The sequence below is a fragment of the Mytilus galloprovincialis genome, chromosome 8 (assembly GCF_965363235.1).
Source record: "Mytilus galloprovincialis chromosome 8, xbMytGall1.hap1.1, whole genome shotgun sequence".
Taxonomy (NCBI): Eukaryota; Metazoa; Mollusca; class Bivalvia; order Mytilida; family Mytilidae; genus Mytilus; species Mytilus galloprovincialis.
Genome location: NC_134845.1, coordinates 91,369,582 through 91,392,088, shown reverse-complemented (window position 1 = coordinate 91,392,088; position 22,507 = coordinate 91,369,582). Strand labels below are relative to the sequence as shown.

The following is a 22,507-nucleotide window of genomic DNA, read 5'->3' as shown; positions in this document are numbered from 1 at the left end:
AATGTATTTGCATGTATGCCGGTCTCGACGGCAACGGCAGAACGGTCTTTTAGTACCATGAGAAGAGTGAAGACCTACTTGAGAAATACAATGAAAACGAATCGTTTATCTGGACTCGGTCTTTTGAACATATACCGAGAAAAACAAATTAAAGCAGACACGGTTTTGGACATCTTTAGTAGAAAAAAAGAAAGGAAATGGGCATTGATTTTTCAGAATTAACTTTGAGAGAAAAAAAAGTTGAAAAACACTGCTTGTTCACTCATAAAATAAAACATAAAGATATGTGATTCGAATTTTTATTTATGTATATTCTCAATAAAAAAAATACCATTTAAGTTGCACAGTGTTGGCTTAGAAATTAGTTTGTTTTCTAATGTAAAGTGGGTTCAGCATGATTAGGTAACAAATAAAATATACCTAATTAAGCCATTTTAACCCACTACACATAAGAAAAAAAAATTGTTAAGCCAACAGTACGGGTTTTTTTGTTTTTCTCTGGTTATTTATTTCCAAAGTTGACTTGTTTCTCATGAAAGTAAGATTTCTGTGAGGTCATTTTAAGTCCTCGGAAATTGCGAGAATGCAGGATTTTGCACCATTTACCCCAGAGCTTCAGGGGGCCTTGAGCGGCCCCCAGACCCCCGGCCGTATGACTTCCTTCTCCGGCATTGCGTACACATCAAAATTGCCTAGCTACGCCCCTGACATGTCTTTACTTATGAGATGAAACATACTTTGAACTGTCTATAAAATATCATAACAAATAGATAGTGAATTAATCAAGTATATTTTTATGAAGTTTGCATTGATAAGAAGAAAAAAAAACAATATATCAGTTTTTGAAAATTTGTGCTTAAATAAATTACTCATAGAAACTAGGATTGAAATTTTATAGTTGGGCCAGACGCGCGTTTGACTAATAATTTATTGTTGATATGTGAATGCACATTCTTATAAGTAAGCAAATGTAGAGTATGTTTGAAAGAACTTGTAAATATATAATGTGCTTTTCACAAAACGCTTAGTTAAATACATACATAAATAGATAGATACATAAATAAATAAATAAACACAAACACTTACCTAATAGAACATCCATAAAGAAGCCACATTTTTATTAAAATTTAGACATAAATGTTATCAACAGTTATGTTTGCGTTTAATACGACAATTCCTTGGTGTAATGCTTCAAATGTAAATGTCAACTGCGCATCAATATATATTAATTGTAAAATCTCTATAACAACATTTCTGTCAAGGATATTTCGTATATGAGAGCTTCACAGCCCTAATCTCTATGCTTATATAATTCTGATCATTTATTGAAAATGTCTAATACATCAATTTAGTTTGGATCAAGATAGATAGTTAAAAGAGCTTTCCAATTTTGTAACGGACAGAACGTCAACGTTGTAGGTTGAATTGTAAAACAGATGACTAGCTTACTGAAGTGGCATATCACTACATAATATTGATTCAATTTATATTACTGTGGACTTTGCACAAGGATGAACTCGGGTGCATTTTCAAACATTAAATTTGTCAAGAAATTAAATCGCCGTAAATTTTCCATGGGTTCGACGTTGAAGACAAACATCACGGGAATTGTCATCAATCTTTGTTCAACGATATGTTTGTTTAAGGAAAGAATTTAATAGACATAGGAAGATGTGGTGTGAATGCCAACGGAAAGAATTTAAGCCTTGTTTGAATGCTTTATACCTGATTTGTTTAATTTTTCTGAAAGAGAAATGCCATTAGAGTAAAGATTATTTCAATTCACTTGTATAAATTAAACAAAAGTCGCAAAAGAAACAATTCCTATCTTTTCCCAAATACTTTAATTGCCATGTCATATGTTATTCAAAATGTGAAGATAGCTGCGTTTGTGGACTGATCGACTGACAACAGTATATTTTTTCAAACTCGACACAGAGACGATGAAATAATGATAGGTGCTATATTTGCAGTGTAAACAATTGAATGTGAATATGATTGCAACTCTACAATAATGCAACCTATTCGTCTCAACTCGGCCGATTCCGTACCCTCATCTAACGGATAGAAGGAGAGTAGCGGATTCTACCGAGGATTGCCGAATGTAATGCAACCTTAAGAAAATCATAACTTTAATATTATCCTGAATGGAATTTGTAAATCAAGATAGATATACTAAGTAAATCATGAGTCATAGACAAAAGGGTTACATATGACAAATGTAAAAAAAACAGACCCACACACTCAATAAAGAAATTTCTACATTGAGAAAAACAAACCCTATATATATAATCCGGGAATGATTTCAAATAATCTTAGACTGTCGCATTATAACTTAGTCTAGCTCATCCGGAAATACGCCATGTTACGCCATTCTGGTAGAGTTCGTCGGTGTTTAAAACCTCAGAGTTTGCCATCATACAGTAAGGCTTTGATAAAATCCTCATCACAAAGTTATCGTCATGTAATTTTATAACACTAAAACGGCCAATTTTTACAATGAAAATAAAGTATATTCTAGTACAAAAGATTATAGACGAGACTGTATTTATAAATATCGAATATTAATTGTCAAAAAAAGTCTGCAAAATTATAACTTGTATCTGATTTTGACATGAAAAGTCGAAAATTATCACATAAAGCAAATCAATTTCAATTTTTAAATAATTTGCTATATTTTTTTTGTTGCATCTGGTTAGTATCTGTCAATACTTTTTTTTCTATAAGTGACAATAACCAATAGTTTTCTGTTAAATTGTTTCTGTTTAGCACAATCATGTCATTTATTTACTAAATGGATACTGTTAACTGCAGTGTAATTATTTGGTTTCGATTAAATGATCGTTATCCAGTGTCTATGCTCTATTATTGGTGTCAGCTTAAACTCTTATTAAATTCGATTCTAAGAAAGAAAATTGTTTTTTCTACGTTGTTTTACTGTATGTTGTACCTATTTTAAGAATTTGTACATGTTGCATACATCTATACTATTAAACGAGAAGACCTCATTTTGGGTGTCGCTTCTCTTCTTTCCACAATAAATTAATCAACACGCCTCTGTGTCCTATAGGTACAGTGCATAGTCGCATTTGTCATCCATTCATATGATTATTCAGATTGAGTTATTTTGGGAGAAAAACGAGAAAAAAGGCATCCGGATATTGTCCCGTCATTGGACGAAATTTTAAGTCAGATTAGACTTCCGGTTTGCGTTTTTCTGTATACTTTGAACATAAATATACAAAAAATAAAGTGTATTTTCAGAATTCTATCTGCTATCATTTTCAAGTTTACTATCTACGGCGGTCACATAGTTTATTAAAAAGAGAGAGTCTGTATACCCTATCAATGACCACCATGGATCGATTAGTAAACTTAGAATTTACTATCTACGGCGGTCACAGAGTTTATTAAATAGAGAGTCTGTATACTCACGTGTGTATACTATACCAATGACCACCATGAATCGATTAGTAAACTTAGAATTGAAAGTAAATACACTATATTTATATAGTTACTGTTATGAATGTTTATAATATACAGATAAGCGCTAAAAATATTCATGTGAACTTTTGATACCTTTTCTAAAATTCTCCAGTGAATGTTCATAATATACAGATAAGCGCTAAAAATATTCATGTGAACTTTTGATACCTTTTCTAAAATTCTCCAGTCATTAAATCTTTTACAAAATTCATTGATTACAAAAAAAAAAAGAAGATGTGGTATGATTGCCATGTTGAGACAACTCTTCACAAGAGACCAATATGACACAGAAATTAACTATAGGTCACCGTACGACCTTCAACAACGAGCAAAGCCCGTACCCCATACTCAGCTTTAAAAGGCCCGGAACTGACAATGTAAAACAATTCAAACCAGAAAACAAGCGGCCTTATTTATGCACAAAAAATGAACGAAAAACGAATATGTAACACATAAACAAACTACAACCACTGAATTACAGGATCCTTACTTAAATGTTCATAACATACTAAATGTATGTTTATATTGAAATTGATAGAAAACCAAAAATTGGGAATTTTGGAAATAATGACCTATGACTTAAGATACTTTTGCTGAAATTCTCCAGTCATTCAATATTATACAAAATTCTTCCAACAACACTTTACATACTTTAAACTACGCTCTGAATGACCGCGAGTTCGCGGGTGTGTTCTAGTATGTATATAATCTAAATAAGACCTTTAAATAAACTCATCAAAGTTACCAGGATTGGAATTTTGTATTTGACCAGACGTGCGTTTCGTCATAAAAAAAAGACTCATCAGTGACTATCGAATCAAAAGAAGTCAATAAATGGCCAAAATAGCACGAACTTTTTTTCTCGAATGCGACCATGTTTAGACGTATCCCCAAATGTGTACGTACATAAACATTGCGATGTGTTCCACGGTTTATCCATCTGGAGCACCTGAAATAGTTTTTGGTGTGCATCTTTTTGCTCAGTCTTACTTTTTTATGTTGTGTTTTGTATAGACTACGGTTGGCTTTTGGTCGTTGTTGTCTTTTATACAAGACATTGTTAGTACGTTTTCGAATTCTTTGTTTGTAATTGACAATCGTTTTTGGTATCTCCAGCAATTTTTGTAGTTGTTAAAGTAAACAGCACTTTCGTTCAAACATTATGTCAGTTGATTATGCCTAAACGCGATGAGTGTTTATATTTGTTGACTGGATTGGTTCTAACGGTAAGAAGAAATAATATCATATTCTTACCTGTCACACCACTCCAAGACTACTATGAGGGAGAGTTTAGCAAGGCGTGTTCACCATTGAAATTTTACTATTGGTATAACCGTGTAACTGAGTTGAATCGATGGTAAAACGTACTTGCAGATAGAAATTTACACAGTCACATACAACAATGAATATGCGCTCTGTAATATTCATGAACGGCTTCTTTATAATTATTCCGACACACAAAATATTTAATTATCAAATCATTATAGGTCAAAGTTCAGCCTTCAGCACGGAACATTGGCTCACACCGAAAAGCAAACTATTAAGGGCCCAACATGACTAGTGTAAAACTATTCAAACAGGAAAACCAACGGAATAACCTGCATAAAACTCCGTATTGAACATCCGATTCCTGGCTTAGGACAGGTGCAAACAAATGCAGCGGGTAAATTCATTAAGTGGATCATCAACTACTACATGTATGTAAACCGAATGTTTAATATAGAAAAATAGTCGTTAGTTATATAGTTATAAATTAAAGCTATAGTTAAAAGACAAGAAACCCCCTCTAAAGAGATAACATGACAAGACAGGAAATCCCCTCTAAAGAGACAACATGACAAGACAAGGAATTCCCTCTAAAGAGACAACATGACAAGACAAGAAATCCCCTCTAAAGAGACAACATGACAAGACAAGAAATCCCCTTTAAAGAGACAACATGACAAGACAAGACACCCCCTCTAAAGAGACAACATGACAAGACAAAAAATCCCCTCTAAAGAGACAACATGACAAGACAAGAAATCCCCTTTAAAGAGACAACATGACAAGACAAGACACCCCCTCTAAAGAGACAACATGACAAGACAAGAAATCCCCTCTAAAGAGACAACATGACAAGACAAGAAACCCCCTCTAAAGGGACAACATGACAAGACAAGAAACCCCCTCTAAAGAGACAACATGACAAGACAAGAAACCCCCTCTAAAGAGACAACATGACAAGACAAGAAACCCCCTCTAAAGAGACAACATGATAAGACAAGAAATCCCCTCTAAAGAGACAACATGACAAGACAAGAAACCCCCTCTAAAGAGACAACATGACAAGACAAGAAACCCCCTCTAAAGAGACAACATGACAAGACAAGAAACCCCCTCTAAAGAGACAACATGATAAGACAAGAAACCACCTCTAAAGAGACAACATGACAAGACAAGAAACCCCCTCTAAAGAGACAACATGACAAGACAAGAAACCCCCTCTAAAGAGACAACATGACAAGACAAGAAACCCCCTCTAAAGAGACAACATGATAAGACAAGAAACCACCTCTAAAGAGACAACATGACAAGACAAGAAACCCCCTCTAAAGAGACAACATGACAAGACAAGAAACCCCCTCTAAAGAGACAACATGACAAGACAAGAAACCACCTCTAAAGAGACAACATGATAAGACAAGAAACCACCTCTAAAGAGACAACATGACAAGACAAGAAACCCTCTCTAAAGAGACAACATGACAAGACAAGAAACCCCCTCTAAAGAGACAACATGACAGGACAAGAAACCCCCTCTAAAGAGACAACATGACAAGACAGGAAACCCCCTCTAAAGAGACAACATGACAAGACAAGACCCGAAGATAACTATAACAGATGAACATACATGTGAAAAAAACAATTCTGGTTTTTTTTTGGACAGTCTAGCAAAATAAACTGTCAGGGTGTTTTGAATATATATACTTCATGAAAATTCAAAATAAAATCCCTTCGATCCTGGTTCCTCCATAAGCCTGGAAATATATAGTGAAAGTTAACATACTATACACATCTTACATGACCGATGCATTAATCGTACTATAACATAGTTTATTTATTGTATTATCTTATTGTTCTTTTACAGACTGCATCCTACTACCTATTTAACTCAATCCTTACAACGTCTATATTACATTACGAAAAGCGCTTAAACAATCTACGAGGTTTTGCTAATGGTCTCAGAATTTCAGTTATTCGTCTGCATAGCCTTTTAAGTGAAATATAAACTTCGGCACACACTTATCTTATGGAGACAGAGACATGTATTGACTAAAGAGGTTTTAAAATGTGAAATATGTACACGATATTCTTGCAACGATTTATTGGTATGCAATGTTTTAGTTTAGTACATCAATTAGACAGCAACAAATATCGTATAGACAGGAAAGGGTATGTTCTGTTCCTTAAACTCCGTAGCCTGCTAAATATAAGCATTCGATAACCACAAGACTTAATTAGTTAATGGCTTTGAACTAGCTGGCAGTAAATGCGAGTACTCTTACGCCTGTATACTTATTATCTTTTTTTTTTGGGGGGGGGATGTACAAGTACCCGCTCACGTCCACTCTGTGTATGATTTGTTAGATGTATTTCTATTTGTATCCATATGATGAGTTAAGCCTTTTTCAACTGATTTTTATAGTTAGTTCTTATGTTGTACTGTTCCAACACTGTCCCAGGTGAGGAGAGGGTTGGGATCCCACCTATATGTTTAACCCAGTCACATTCTCTATGTATGTGCCTGTCACTAGCCAGGACCCTGTAATTCAGTGGTTGTCATTTGTTGCTGTATTTGTCTTTCGTTCATTTTTTGAAAATGAATTAGGTCGTTATTTTTCTCGTTTGAATTGTTTTACATTTGTCATTCCGCGGGACCTTTTGTACATGTAGCTAGTTGACTATACGGTATTGGCCTTGAGGCTATTTTCCAGAGTCGACATTTTTTGTTTCGTAAGGACAAATCACTAATGACCACGAGAGCCTCTCAATCTACGCATCAATAAAGAAGTGGGGCCAGAAGTGGGGCAAAAATTTATCTTCTGAATTTACTTCACACGAAGCCTGTTTTAAAAAGTCGTTAAATCTTCTTTAAATCGTTGCAAACACTGTTATTTACAAGAACACTGAAGTCAACAAATTTAATATAAACCAAATTAAATTCTTGCAATCAAATCTGATATAAACAGAATCACGGCTTCTTGTTTGAGACAACATCATGTATTTCTGAAAATGTGACAATAATTAAGAGATGGGTAAACATTAAAAATTAAAATCGTTTAGTAAAAATTGAGTAATAGTAATTCATAAAAACTAATGAATACGAAAACACATTTATTACTAAAAATCGAGAAATATTCAAATTACATCTATGTAATGGTCTCGTGATTTGTCCTGAATATGACTGAAATATTTGCAACTGGACATTGGCCGACATCAATCATATAATATGCTGCAGGTCTTTATAAGGCTGTCCTTCACGCCAGAAGTGTATCATATATATAGAATATCATATAGTCAGAATTCCATAAACATCAAAGTTGTATACCGCTGAATTGCATATCGGTGGCTCCTTGGCAATGAGGTAAGAAAAACACCTAAAATGTATACCTAAAACTAATTGAAATTCAATTCCTTCTTGATTTCACTCAACTTATGAATGAACAATATTAAAAAAAATATGTATGATGACGATGACGACTATGATGATGATGCTGTTTATGATGATAATGATTTGATGTTATAAACAGTAGCAATAATACCAATCGTATAAAATCTGCTTTAAAGTACAAGACAAATTTATAAAAAAAATAACAGCCTTACAATTTTGTATGCCAGACGGTTATCTTCAAAAATACCTCAGCAAAGCTCGAATAATAAAATTATATGAAAATAAGAACATACGTTGAATCAACGTAAAAACCAGCATGATATAGTATGCATAATAATAAACATGTATAACCAAAAAGCATGGTTAATCAAATATGTCAAACACTTGTAAACATCAAAGGAATTCCCACATTATTGTCCTTTAGAATCCTGCCAGGAATTTATCAACAAATGGTTGATTATGTTTGAGACGTGTGGACATGGTGAATGGACAGTCTAGGTTGTTCTGTTTGTTTTATGGTCACAGCCGACACTCGGCTAACCGAGAGATTGGTCGGTTAATCTATATTGAGTATGCGGCTATATCGGCGGTTGGTCTGTTAATCGGGTTGGCTAAAGTCTGTTAATCAGGTGTTATCGAGAAAATCATTGAAAACTCAGCATGTTTCATTGTATAACCTTTTAAATATATGTTTATCATAAAAAATATTTATGTCTAACAAAACTATTCAATGTACTGAATCCAGTGGTGTAATTATTATTTTTCTAACTTCTATGTACGATCTATAAAATGAAAAGGCAAGTTACTCATCAATAAATTTATACACATTTTACACACACAAAATGTACACAAAATGACACTTGTGTTGAATTTGCTTGCATGCAATATTTTGAACATCGAAAAAAGACAGGCATTATGTGTGTTAACCAAATTGATATTATTGTGTGAAAAAATTTACACGAAAATCCGTATTTTGGTGACATAAATCAATCTTTTTTTAAAACCTGGTCTGTTAATGGGTCGGATGTATAAAACCCGGTCTGTTAATTGATCTGTTAAGAGTTATGAATGACAATAAAAGTATAATTTTATTACTATATAGTGTGTTAATTTGGTAGGCTCAAGACGAGCGGCTAAAATATACGGAAACAACACTTGAGCAGTGGAACATAAAGTATATACGGAAACAAAACATGAGCAATGGAATATAAAATATACGGAAACAAAACACTTGAACATTTAACAATTTAGGCAATGGATATTGAAAATTGATAAAAGTGGTTTCAAAAAGTGTTAAATTAAAGTAAAATTAATTTTATCCGAGAATGGTCGCATATATTCTGTGGATTATGTTTTATTGTCATGAATGACACCAATTTGTCATCTCCATTGGTAACCAGTATATAAATCAGAGATTAACGTCGTAATGTAACTAAACATCAGTAAGTAAAATATATTGGGATGCCTAAATATAAAGAATAGAGAAAGAATAATGAGTAAGATAAATAAAATGTATAGAAAAGTAACATAACAATTTAAAGAATACAGAAATAATCAACACCCCAATCCGGACCCTCATGGTATACACGATTATCTGGATGGAGATACAGAATATAAATAAAAGATAAGGACAGTAGAGAGTGATGCATTGCTAAAAAAGAGAGAAAAAAATAATTGTTTAAGAATAAAGACATGAAATCACCCTGGGTGTTGAAACAGTAACGGATTGCGATGTACTCATATTGGTAACCCGAATAATTCAGTCGTTATATTCCGCTGATCTACGAAGGCTACATGTGTGGGTGAAAATCGGACACGGAAAGGGCTTGAATTATTCGAGTTATCATATTGGTAACAAATGCTTGAAGTTTACATGTGGACAACTGCAGTTCCCACTGCACATATGTAGAAAAGGAACTAAAGGAAATAACATGAATTTAAACTTAATACAACCAAATGTAGCTGCATTCGCTCCTTTCCATTTACTTCTTTAGAATGATTTATAAACAACAGATGATTAAGTAATAGAAGAAAAGAACCAATTGGATGATACTGACGAATTAGGGTTAAACGTCCAGTGACAAATATCATGTGCATATGAGAACGACAACACGTTATATGTACCCTGTATTGTATTAAAAAGACACGTTCAGTCGGATTTGAGAACATGCCACTTTTTGCAGACACAAAAATTAAGGCTGATTGAAATCGTTAATAATATATTCATGCATATTCCAGCGGCCAACCCAGATCACGCTATATTGAAGTGACACACTCTTCAATAAAATGCAAATTAAAGAAAGTCAAAATAAAAATGCGTTTACTGGAAGGATAGTGCTGCACCGTGTTATCATTTTTTTACTCAAGAATCTCTCATTCTTAACTTTTTCAATGGGAAAATATAAAGGTAGCAAAACTATTTTCGTGGCTAAATAACTCTTAACTGACACAATTTCAATTGTCCAACCCATTAACAGACTTTATAACCCATAATTTTCACTAAAACGTGGTATTACTCACGTTATATTACAATTAAGAAATATTTACTAATGTGAATTTATATGCAAGAACCAAAGTAGTATTTTGTGTCTTTTAAATGATATCTAAAATTGTTTGTTTCGCCTTTTATTAAAAAAATTGCTATGCGTGTAGTCATAAATACTACATACTTGCGCGACGCCTTTTACTTTTACTGAAAACTGCGCAGACTATGAAATGTTTTTAAAGGTGGAAAATGTTCTATGATAGATATCATTTTGTCAGACACTTTTCTTTTTTTGATTTGATTCTTATAATATGCAAAAAATCTGTATATTTGATAGAGTTTAACACTAAATTGTGCGTTTTACTCTTAACAGACGTATAGCCAACCCGATTAACAGACCAATCTCCCATATAGCCGCATACTCAATATAGATTAACCGACCAATCTCTCGGTTAGCCGAGTGTCGGCCGTGATGGTGAGTGAATTAAATTTGACAATATTATATACACCATCGCGGGCGGAAATAATTAGATTTGAAAAAGACTAATCGTCATGCTTTATATCTGTCAATGTTTGTGTGGACTGTGACTAAAACTAAAAAACATGTCGAGGTATACATATATGTACTTATCAAGGATTTGTATGTTACTTTATAAATCCTTGTCAGATTATGAATACATGCCAAGAAATCCTCGCTAAAAATTCCGGTCGACCGCCTACGGCACCCATTAGTAGTTAAAGATTTGATCTTATTCAACAAATTAATTTGTGACCTTCATGTCACGGCCGACACTCGGCTAACCGAGAGATTGGTCGGTTAATCTACATTGAGTATGCGGCTATATCGGCGGTTGGTCTGTTAATCGGGTTGGCTAAAGTCTGTTAAGCAGGTGTTATCGAGAAAATCATTGAAAGTTCAGCATGTTTCATTGTATAACTTTCTAAATATATTTTCATCATAAAAAGTATTCATGTCTAACAAAAAAATTCAATGTACTGAATTCAGTGTTGTAATTATAATTTTTCTAGCTTCGATGTACGATCTATAAAATGAAAAGGCGGGTTACTCATCAATAAATTTATACACATTTTACACACATAAAATGTACACAAAATGACACATTGGTTAAATTTACTTGCATTCAATATTTTGAACATCGAAAAAAGAAAGGCATAATGTTTGTTAACCATATTGATATCATTGTGTGAAAAATCTACACGAAAATCTGTATTTTGGTAACATAAATCAATCTTTAATTAAAACCTGGTCTATTAATGGGTCGGATGTATAAAACCCGGTCTGTTAATTGGTCTGTTAAGAGTTATGAATGGCAATAAAAGTATAATTTTATTGCTATATATATGGGGTGTTATCGGATCAAATGAGTAGGCCCAAGACGAGCGGCTAAAATATACGAAAACAACACATGAGCAATGAAACATAACATATACGGAAACAACACATGCAATTGAAAATTGATAGAAATGGTTTAAAAAAGTGTAATATTAAAGTAATATTAATTTCATTCAAGAATGGTTGATTCTGTTTATAATTGTCATGAATGACACAAATTTGTCATCTACACTGGTAACCAAATCAGAGATAAACGTCGTAATGTAACTAAACATCAGTAAGTAAAATATATTGGGATGACAAAATATGAAAAAAAAGAAAGAATAATGAGTAAGATAACTAAAATGTAGAAAAAAATGACATAACAATTTAAAGAATACAGAAATAAACAATACCCCCAATCCGGACCCTCATGGTATACACGAGAATCTGGATGGAAACGCAGAATATAGAATAATATATAAGGACAGTAGAGAGTGATACATTGCTAAAAACGAGAGAAAAATAATACGTGTTTAAGAATACACGCATGAAACACCGATGCATGTACTTATATTGGTGACAAATTCTAGAAGTTTACATGCGGACAACTATGGTTGCAGGTTAATGCCATTTTGCGTTTTAGCGCTTTAGCGTTTTCGCCTTACATATTCTATATGGCGAAAACGCGAAATCGCGAAGTCGAAAACGCAAAAACGCGAAACCGATTTCTCGTTTTCGCGTTTTCGACTTCACGATTTCGCTTTTTCGCGATTTCGCGTTTTTGCCCTATAGAATATGAAAGGCGAAATCGCGAAACCGGCCACCATAGACAACTGTAGTTCTCCTCTGCACTTATGTAGAAAGGAACTAAACGGAATAAAATGAATTGAAACTTAAAATAACCAAATGTAGCTGCATTCGCTCCTTCCCGTTTACTTTCTTTAGAGTGATTTGTAAACAACATATGATTAAGTAATAGAAGAAAAGAACCAATTGGATGATGCTGACGAATTAGAGTTTAACGTCCAGTGACAAATATCATGTTCATATGAGAACGAGAACACGTTATATGTACCCTGTGTTGTATTAGAAAGACACTTTCAGTCGGAATTGAGAACGTGCTACTTTAAACAGACACAAAAATTAAGGCTGATTGAAAACGTCAATAAAAAATTCATGCATATTCCAGAGGCCAATCCATATCACGCTATATTGAAGTGACACACCCTTCAATAAAATTCAAAGAAAGTCAAAATAAAATGCTCTTTCTAGGATACTGTGGCACCGTATTGTCATTTTTGTTTACTCAGGAATATCAAGAAAAAAGGTAGCAAAATTGTTGTCGTGGCTAAATAACTCTTAACTGACACAATTTCAATTGTCCAACCCATTAACAGACTTTATTCCCATAATTTTCACTAAAACGTGGTATTATTCACGTTATTTTACAATTATGAAACATTTACTAATGTCAGTTTATTTTTTAGAACCACAGTACTATTTTTTGTCCTTTAAATGATATCTAAATTTGTTTGTTTCGCCTTTTATTAAAAAAATTGCTATGCGTATAAGCATAAATACTACATACTTGCGCGACGCCTTTTAGTTTTACTTAAAACTGCGCAGACTAAGAAATTTTTTTACAAGTGCAAAATGTTCTATGATAGATATCATTTTGTCAGACACTTTTCTTTTTTTGATTTGGTTCTTAAAACATGCCAAAAATCTGTATATTTAATAGAGTTTAACATTAAATTAAGAGTTTTACTCTTAACAGACGTATAACCAACCCGATTAACAGACCAATCGCCCATATAGCCGCATACTCAATATAGATTAACCGACCAATCTCTCGGTTAGCCGAGTGTCGGCCGTGCATGTACGTGTCGTTTAGAATACGGCAATATACCAAATGGTCAATATCAATCATCCATGTAATTTGCTCCATGGGTATTTGCAGAATTTCAACGGAGGCAATTTATTGGCATGGGAGAAAGGAAGAAAGACTATTCACAATTTGTCTTACATTTGATTTTCTCTCTTTTAATTTGATAAAAAAATCTTTCAAATGAAGAATTCATAAGATAAAAATATTCCCTTTGGACCACCTCTACACCCCCCCCCCCATTTTTTTGTTTGTTTTGTGCTGTCTATTTTCAACCCTAGAATTAAGGTTTCCGATATAATTAAAACCTTGCTGTCTAACCGATCTATTCATGTACGTGACAGGCAACTTTCTTTATTAAATAAGAACATCTACAATACCGTTATACAAATGCATGCATGTTGTTTGCTGGGGGTCCCCGCCCGCAAAGAAAGAATTAATAGCCTAACTTCAAGATACTATATTCCTGCATCACGTGATGTTTACCACGCGGAGCTTATACATGAGAAAAAATACCTAATATGGAAAGTGAAACTACACTTCATAAAACAAAGTCCGAAAGCACATATATGACAAGAAAATGAAAGTTTTTTGTTTGGCAAAGGATGCCGGGGTAATCCTCTCTGTGTTTGAAATATACACGAAATATTTGCCCATGCCCCTTTTTCTCTTCTATGAATTCTAAGGCAGCAACCATTTCATTTTCTGGGGGGGGGGGGGGGCTATGGATTTTTTCCCCGGACAAACTTTTGTTTTCGCCTTCGGCGAAAAACAATCTATTTATTTGGCGACAAGTCGAAAACAATTTTTTTCTTTCAATTTTAGCATTTCATATAGTGGCAGCTGAGGGTCAAACAAACAATTTTTTTTTCCTCAGGGCCAAAAAAAAATTATATATTTTCTCCAAAAACTGGAAACAAACTTTTTTTCCCCCCAAAAAAACAAGAAAATCTCGCTAAAAATTCCGATCCTCACCTACGGCACCCATTATAGTAGTTAAAGATTTGATTTCATTCAACAAATTAGTTTATGACCTTCATGTACGTGTCGTGTCATCCATTTATTTTGCTCCATGAGCATTTCAGAATTTTCAGAATTTCAACGGAGGCAGTTTCTTGGCATGAATATAAAGCCAGTTACTTTGTCACAGTTTCCTTTTTTTTTCTTTTTTTTTTTAATATTTCCGTTTCGATCAATCATGTTTGATTTCTTTATTTAATATCTTTTTTTTATATTCTCAAATTAGTAGGATAAAAAATTCTATTCGTATTTTACTCTATCAATTCATTTTAACATGTTACGATACAAACGCGGCAACTGATTAAATTAAGTATGTGTGTGTGTTGTTGTTGTCGTAAGAGTACTTTGGTAATTAGATCGATTCTTGTTTGTCCAACGTTACCTCCCTTGGTAGCAACTTCCTTTTCCGTTTATTAACACATCGAAAGTGGGTTTTATTTTTATTTAAGTTATAATCTGTAGTCATCTGAACAAAATGTTCACCATCCAAGTACTTTCTACAAATAAAACAAAGCATAGACACAATATTTTTCAAAATATACTTTCTTTGTTGCCTGTTTATATGGTGTAAACATCGAAAACCTGACATTCCAAGGCAACCTTTCACTGTTTACTACTCGGTACTGACGGCAAATATACTAACTTTTTTTTAACTAAAGAGGATTCATTTTATATAACAACAATTGAATTAGCCTGTGAAGGAATAATGAATATCAGCCGATGTATAATTTATGCAATGAAATTACACTTTAAACGATGAAAGTTTGACTTTCAAAAGTTAACTTCAATGAGTATTGCACACCACACGAAACATCCTACATTGCATGAAATATATGTAATATGATTTTGAAGGCAACCATGTTCCATTTTCAAATTCTTGGATGTTTATTGTCCTGAACGGTCCCAAAGTTGATACATGTACGCCCCAAGTTAATCTGTCCCAAAGTTTAAACGTCCCAAGTTGGTCTGTCCCAAAGTTTAAACGTCCCGAGTTGATCCGACCCCAGGACCTTTGAAGAGTAAAATAAAGTTGAAGACTTTACATACTCAGAAGGCTTGATGACATATTTGTATCTGTAAAATTGTAAAAAAAATAGCGATGAGAAAATTGGCTTGATACATATATATGTACTGTTTGTAAGATCAGAATTGTAAACGAAGAGAATTTTCCAGGATAAAAAGTCTTGAGAACAGAGTCAGAGAGTCACAAATTTGAAAGGACTAAAACTTTTCTGCAGAGATTTTTTTCTTCAACTCCAAACTTCTCAGGTTATTTGTAAAGGCGTTTTCACCTTAACCCTTTCAAAGCTATACACGGCATATGCCGCGATGGCGTACACCGTTCCCCACTGCTTTTCGCGGCATATGCCGCGATGACAAAGGATTTTTCATAAGGACTCTTAAACCATTCAGTTTTCATTTGGGTTCTCTCTAATTTTTCCTCGTTTGAATCTAGGATATACAAGGTCTTATTTGCACTTGAATTCCTGTTTTTTTTTATTGTAAAATCATGCAGAAGAAAGAAAATAAAAACTATTTTGACAAATGCAAATGGCGGAATCGGAAACGAAGCTGTAAATATGGAAATATTTCAGCATTTCTATGGCTAAACTAACAACGAGGATTAGTTAAAAGATTTCTTGTTATCTCAATGTGTTTATTGCATTTAATTTGTGTGGGAAATATGATTTGATCGATCATTACGAGACGTACATGTAGAAATAGGGGCAAAACTGAGTTTGACTGAATTTTTTTAGGACGGAGCCATTTATTTGTGCAACGATTACATAAAACATTGTGTATGGTGCAATACGCTACGGAATCGAGCAACTGGTGTCTTCTTTATTATATGGCAGATAAAACGACAAAATAAATGAAGACTAAAAGAAGTTTTTATTCAAAATTCAATAAAAATGTAATAAATTACACCTTTTACCTGTTAATTACCTGAAAATGCAGATAACCTGATAAAAATTTCATTAAAATAATTGCCTAACATTACAGTTCATGCTCTCCTGAGCATTTTTCATGCAATAACTTTCTCTATATCTCATATAATAAAAAAGATACAGCAGTCTGAAAAAGAATGTACTGTTCTAATGAATGAACACAAAAAAAATGCAGCAGCAGCCATTTTTCTATTTTTTTTGTGTAGCATTGAAAGGGTTAATAATGTTTTACCCGGTACAACCCCCTGTTTCAATATCAGCCTAAATGAGATCAACTCGTGATCATTTATTCTTTATTTACATTGAGAGGTTTTATTGCAAGCACATGATCGAGCCTCGTTTTCATTGGTAATTAAATATATTGCAGTGACGACTGGTTCCCTTTGAGTATAGAGGCAAAATCCGTACATATTTAATCAGGATGAGAACAAGGTTGGCGACAAATTGTACTTTTTTCACATAGATCCAATGAAATACCGGTTACAATTTAGCCACAATCTCAGATGTTCACTTGACGGATCGGGCAATCAGTAGTCACAAGTCTGATGCGACTTTAAATAGACAGGGGCTTGGACTATTGCTTTATGTTACAGACTGAAGATCTAGAGGGCCAACTATTTTACAGATCTACCCTTTATTAATTATAAAATTCATTGAAATTTGAATTACAATTCATACATATCTTTGGTCCTATTCCTTATCAATATTATTTTTATAACGAGGCAGGATAGACTAGGGATAGATAGACTTCAGGCGGGACAACTTGGGGCCTGATCAACTTGCATTTCTTTAAAGTAATTAAGGAAAACCTTTTTGTCTGAATAGTTATACACACTGCTTACTGCGGATTATAATTGCTTTTGGCAAGCATGTTCGTGCTGATATTTGAAGATTTACCTGTCCCAAGTTGAGAGCTTGGAATTCAGTGGTTCTTGTTTTAACTACTAGTATTGTTTAGTAAGTAAGGCTTTAAGTTTCTTTTTTGAATTTTTAAAAGACTTAGTTCAAGGCCTTATATCAATTACTATTGGATATTGGCTTTGCTTGTATTATGACCTATAGTTATAAACTTCCACATCATATGTATCTTTTGGGTGGAAAGTTGTCTCATTTGCAATCATTATTATGTGAATCTTATTTTTGTATAAGCAGATAAATGAGTCCATTCGTGTATCATTAATTAGTTGACTTATATATTGATATTTTGTAGAAATGGCTCCCAGAAAAGGTGCTGGCAAGGGTGAGAAAAAGAAGAAGGTGACAAACGAAGTCATCACAAAAGAATGCACCATTAACATACACAAGAGAATCCATGGAATGTAAGTTGTCAAGTCGTATAAGTGAGCTGTTTCAAAATTTAAAGGACTATGGGTAATATCATGTCACTTTTTTTCATCCAAAATGAAAACAAATTTGTTCCTTAATATAAAAAAGAAGATGTGTTATGCTTGCCAATGAGACAACTCTCCATAGGAGGCCAAAATGGCAAATGACACAGAAATTAACAACTATAGGTCATCGCACAGCCTTCAACAATGAGCAAAGGCCATAATGCATATAGTAAAAGGCCCTGAAATGACAAATGTAAAACAATTCGAACGTGAAAACCAACGTTCTAATTTATGTACAATTTTTTTTTTAAACGAATATGTAACGTAATTAACACATCAACAAACGAGTCGACAATCACTGAATTACAGGCTCCTGAATTGCGATGGGCAAAAACATACAGAATGTGGATGGTTAAAACATGCTACATGTAGCTGGATCCCAATCCTCCCTCTGACATGGGATTTTCATTGTCCATGAAATTACACTTAAATGATTAGTAAAGACATCTGTAAAGGGTACACAATTTAAAATTCTATTACAGCAAAGAAATCTTTAGAATTAGAGAAAAGAAGAAAGGATGATTTTTTTACTTATACAAGTAAAAAAATCTGAATGCCTAAGGAACATAACTAAGCCAATTTTTTTTTTACCTATACAAGTAAATAAAATTCACTTGTATAAGTATCCTACAAATTTACTTATATGTGTATATTTTTTTTTACTTCTTCAAGTAAATAAAATACACTTGTACAAGTAGTACCCCTGACTGATTGTTGCTCATGAGTCAACTACCCAACAAATTATTGTTCACCATTAATATTAAGTCTTGAACAATAAGAAAAACTCTTTTTTGGGGGTCAGTTATTAAAAGCTTTGATATCTGTACTGTGGATTCATTTATTTTCGTGAATTGCTGAAAACTTGCATATTCGTGGATATTAGATTACATGGTTTTGCCAATCTCTGTAAACAAAGTCTTTTGAAAATATATAATTTGTTGATCATTTGAATTTCTGGTTCATCTGTACCCACAAAATCCACGAAAATTGGTATCCAACGATTAATAATGAATTCACAGTATAATGACAAAATGGGAAACAACATCTCATGGGGTGCCAGGCATAACAGACTGTTAGCAGAATTAAAGTACTATCTGGAAGGCTGATAATATAAAATCTAGAAATATATTTTTATATAAATATTTATATTTAATTTATATTAATTATTTATTTTCAGTGGATTTAAAAAGAGGGCCCCCAGAGCCATCAAAGCTGTCAGACAATTCGCAGAGAAGATGATGGGAACCCCTGATATCAGAATTGACACAAGACTGAACAAACACTTGTGGTCTAAGGGAGTAAGGTATGCATAGGTCAAAACAATCTTTTACAGGAAACACTTTTAATTGGAAAAGTAAAAATATTGATTTTTATGCCCGACTTGGAACCGTGTGTTTTAAATAGTTGCATATCTTTTCAACTCAGTGTCAATCTTTTGGTTTCCCGAAGATATTCAAAATACCACTTCACAAATCTAATAGGATTTTAACACAATTTCATGATCCATAAATACAGGTTAATTTTGATGGTTGATGCCTTTTGCAATAATCCTTCAAAAATCATGTCCCTTCAAGTGTGATCTTTAAACTTGAGATTTGATATTTAGATGATTAATGAAGTACCCTTGACTAATTATAATCTTTATATATTAAGCAAAATGTCATGAATTTGTGAAATGCAGATCGACTGTTACACGTTACATTTTTTGGCCAAATTCATATTTACAACCTCCAAAGATCATACAGAAATTATTCAGACATTGAAAAAACCCCATTTAAATCTGACTATAGTTTCTTGTACAGTACAAGTAAATATTACATTACATTGTGTATCTACGTCTTCTACATTTGTTCTAGTTATATTAAAAATACCTAGTGTAAAATGTGTAACCCTGACAGATACATGTATGTGATCATGGGCAACAATCTTAAGACAAATAATTTCAGTTGATTTTTGTTTTTCAGGAGCGTCCCCTTCAGAGTAAGAGTACGTCTGGCTAGAAAGAGAAACGATGATGAAGATTCTGTTCACAGACTGTACACACTCGTCACATTTGTACCTTGTGCATCATTTAAAGGTATGTATTGTGTGTTTTTCCATAATGTGTACTGTACACCCATGTTGGTCAATTTAAAAGTCACTTTTTACTCTTGAGAAACTATGATACAAGGTAATTGCAGATTATTGTAAGTGATAACCTTAGATTGTTGCATACATCTACGAGATTCCTGTATTGTGGTCTGATATCACAATGAGTACTGCTTGGTATATCTTCTTACTGCAGACAATAAATATGTGTTTTTGTTTAATTTTTATTAAAAGAAATATGTCTGGAGTCACTAAAAGAAGTAATATCAACAACAATCAATTTATTTTATGACGGAAGATATTGTATGGAATTTTTAACTCGTTTATTAAAATTAAAGTCAAAAGAAACGAGTGACGGGTGAAAATAATGTTCTTCCAATTCTTGAACCAATGCATACAAACATCATAAACTTAGTCTTCTGTTCAAGAATTTTTCATTTTTTTCGCATAAATTTCGTATAATCGTCATTTTTTTTTCAATCAGTCAGTGTTGTTTTGAAAATATGACAGGTAATTAAAGGGAGGGAATTGCTTCCTAAAAGGAAGCAATTAAAATAATATTCACCGTTTCCTTTCTCAATTTTATTCTTCTAAATATGAATAAATTAAAGAACTTTCTTCAGAAAAAAGTATATGTACATAAGTTTTATAATGAAAACTATCCATTGAGTTAAAAAATAAGGTTTCTTGTGACTTTAATATCTGATTTTATTGTACAAGAGTGAATGTGAAAAAAACTACATTAACAAACAAATTTGACAGTACATAAATATTTTAGCATTGATTTCCAAAAATATTTAAATACTACTATTACAATAAAAGTGAACAAAATTTAAACATACACATGGAGAGTTATCTCATTGGCACTCATGCCAACAATCATCATAATGATATAAAACAATTACCTTGAGGTATTACAATTGTAATAGTAAATGTATGTTCAACGTGTGGAGAAATTTGTTTTGTTTACTTATTTTGTCTTTTCTTTCTTTGTAGGAACACATACATTGAATGTGGACAGTGAATAGACTCTGTAATAAAGAAAAAATGAAAAAAAAATGTTTAATTTATGTTTTTGTACTAGCAATTTCCTTTCCAAAACAACTAAAAGTCTAAAGGGAGACAACACAATATTCCATGACCGTTATTTGTCATTTGATATTTTTAGAGCATCTAAGGTTGATTCGTTTATTTTCATGTGTTCTAATCCTGGATGATTGAGCGACCTGGATGATTCAGTCCCTCCCCGTTCATATTTCATTCCTGACTTTTAAATGGTTCCATGGTTTGATTTAATTGATTATCCACAGTTCTCTCAGCATTTTCAAATGACTTGAATATTGTATTGTTTCGATCTACAGTAATCACCCATCACTTTGATTTGCAGACAGACAAGTTATTTAAAATATTTCTCTATTTTGTATGAGAAAATTTAAACAGTTACTGTAAGTAGTTTGTTTTCTACTTTCTATTCAGATTTTTTTCTCCATTTTAAGTATTGATAGATCATTGGTGTTAAATTTCAAAAAGGTGGAGATATAATATGATTCTAAAGGGGAAATCTCCACCAGAGACCTAAAAACATAAGTTACACCTATCAGTCAATTGTAGCACTATTTGGTATATATTTGTTAAGTTGTAACGTTTGAGGAAGCAGAAGTTCCAATAAAGAATCACTTCTTAGATATCAAGGCATCACATAAGACATGTAAGAGACATTGTTGCATTTTACCTGATTATTTCTTAGTTCAATTGATAGGTGAGGACTAGTTGACCTAACATGTATATTAGAGGGAAATCTTAAAATGCTATGTGCAGTTTTTTTCAAAAGTACAATTAAATGAGTCGAGTTTTGACATAGAGATTGCTATTTGCTAAAGAGAGGTAGTGAAAAGACCAATTTCATTAAAAAAACATACTAAAAAAAAGACTACAACACTTCCTACAAGACAAAACCCTGATCAGGTGCTCAGAAAATAATGTGCACCTAATGCACATAGAAGTCATAATATAGGATAACTGGAATTTAATTTAAAATTTTTATACGACAGCAAAAATTGAAAAAAAATTTTGTCGTATATTGGTATCACGTCGGCATTGTCGTCGTCCGAAGACATTTGGTTTTCGCACTTTAACTTTAGTATAAGTAAATAGAAATCTATGAAATTTTGACACAAGGTTTATGACCGCAAAAAGAAGGTTGGGATTGATTT

The 22,507-nt window shown here is 32.9% G+C and overlaps 1 protein-coding gene across 2 annotated transcripts in view; it reads left to right on the top strand.

Annotated features, from left to right (window-relative positions):
* Window positions 1-21,353, top strand: part of LOC143042832 (large ribosomal subunit protein eL31-like) — a 102,914-nt gene extending 81,561 nt beyond the window's left edge. Inside the window, exons 1-5 of one of the 2 annotated variants that reach the window (XM_076215303.1) lie at window positions 15,272-15,293; window positions 18,026-18,134; window positions 19,384-19,509; window positions 20,171-20,283; window positions 21,291-21,353. In XM_076215303.1, the coding sequence (XP_076071418.1) occupies window positions 18,028-18,134; window positions 19,384-19,509; window positions 20,171-20,283; window positions 21,291-21,322 (378 nt within the window). In that variant the 5' untranslated portion in view covers window positions 15,272-15,293; window positions 18,026-18,027 and the 3' untranslated portion in view covers window positions 21,323-21,353. Of the gene's footprint in view, window positions 1-15,271; window positions 15,294-18,025; window positions 18,135-19,383; window positions 19,510-20,170; window positions 20,284-21,290 lie in introns of those variants that run through there. The other variant, XM_076215302.1, reaches the window with a different exon arrangement.
* The last annotated feature ends 1,154 nt before the right edge of the window (window positions 21,354-22,507 follow it).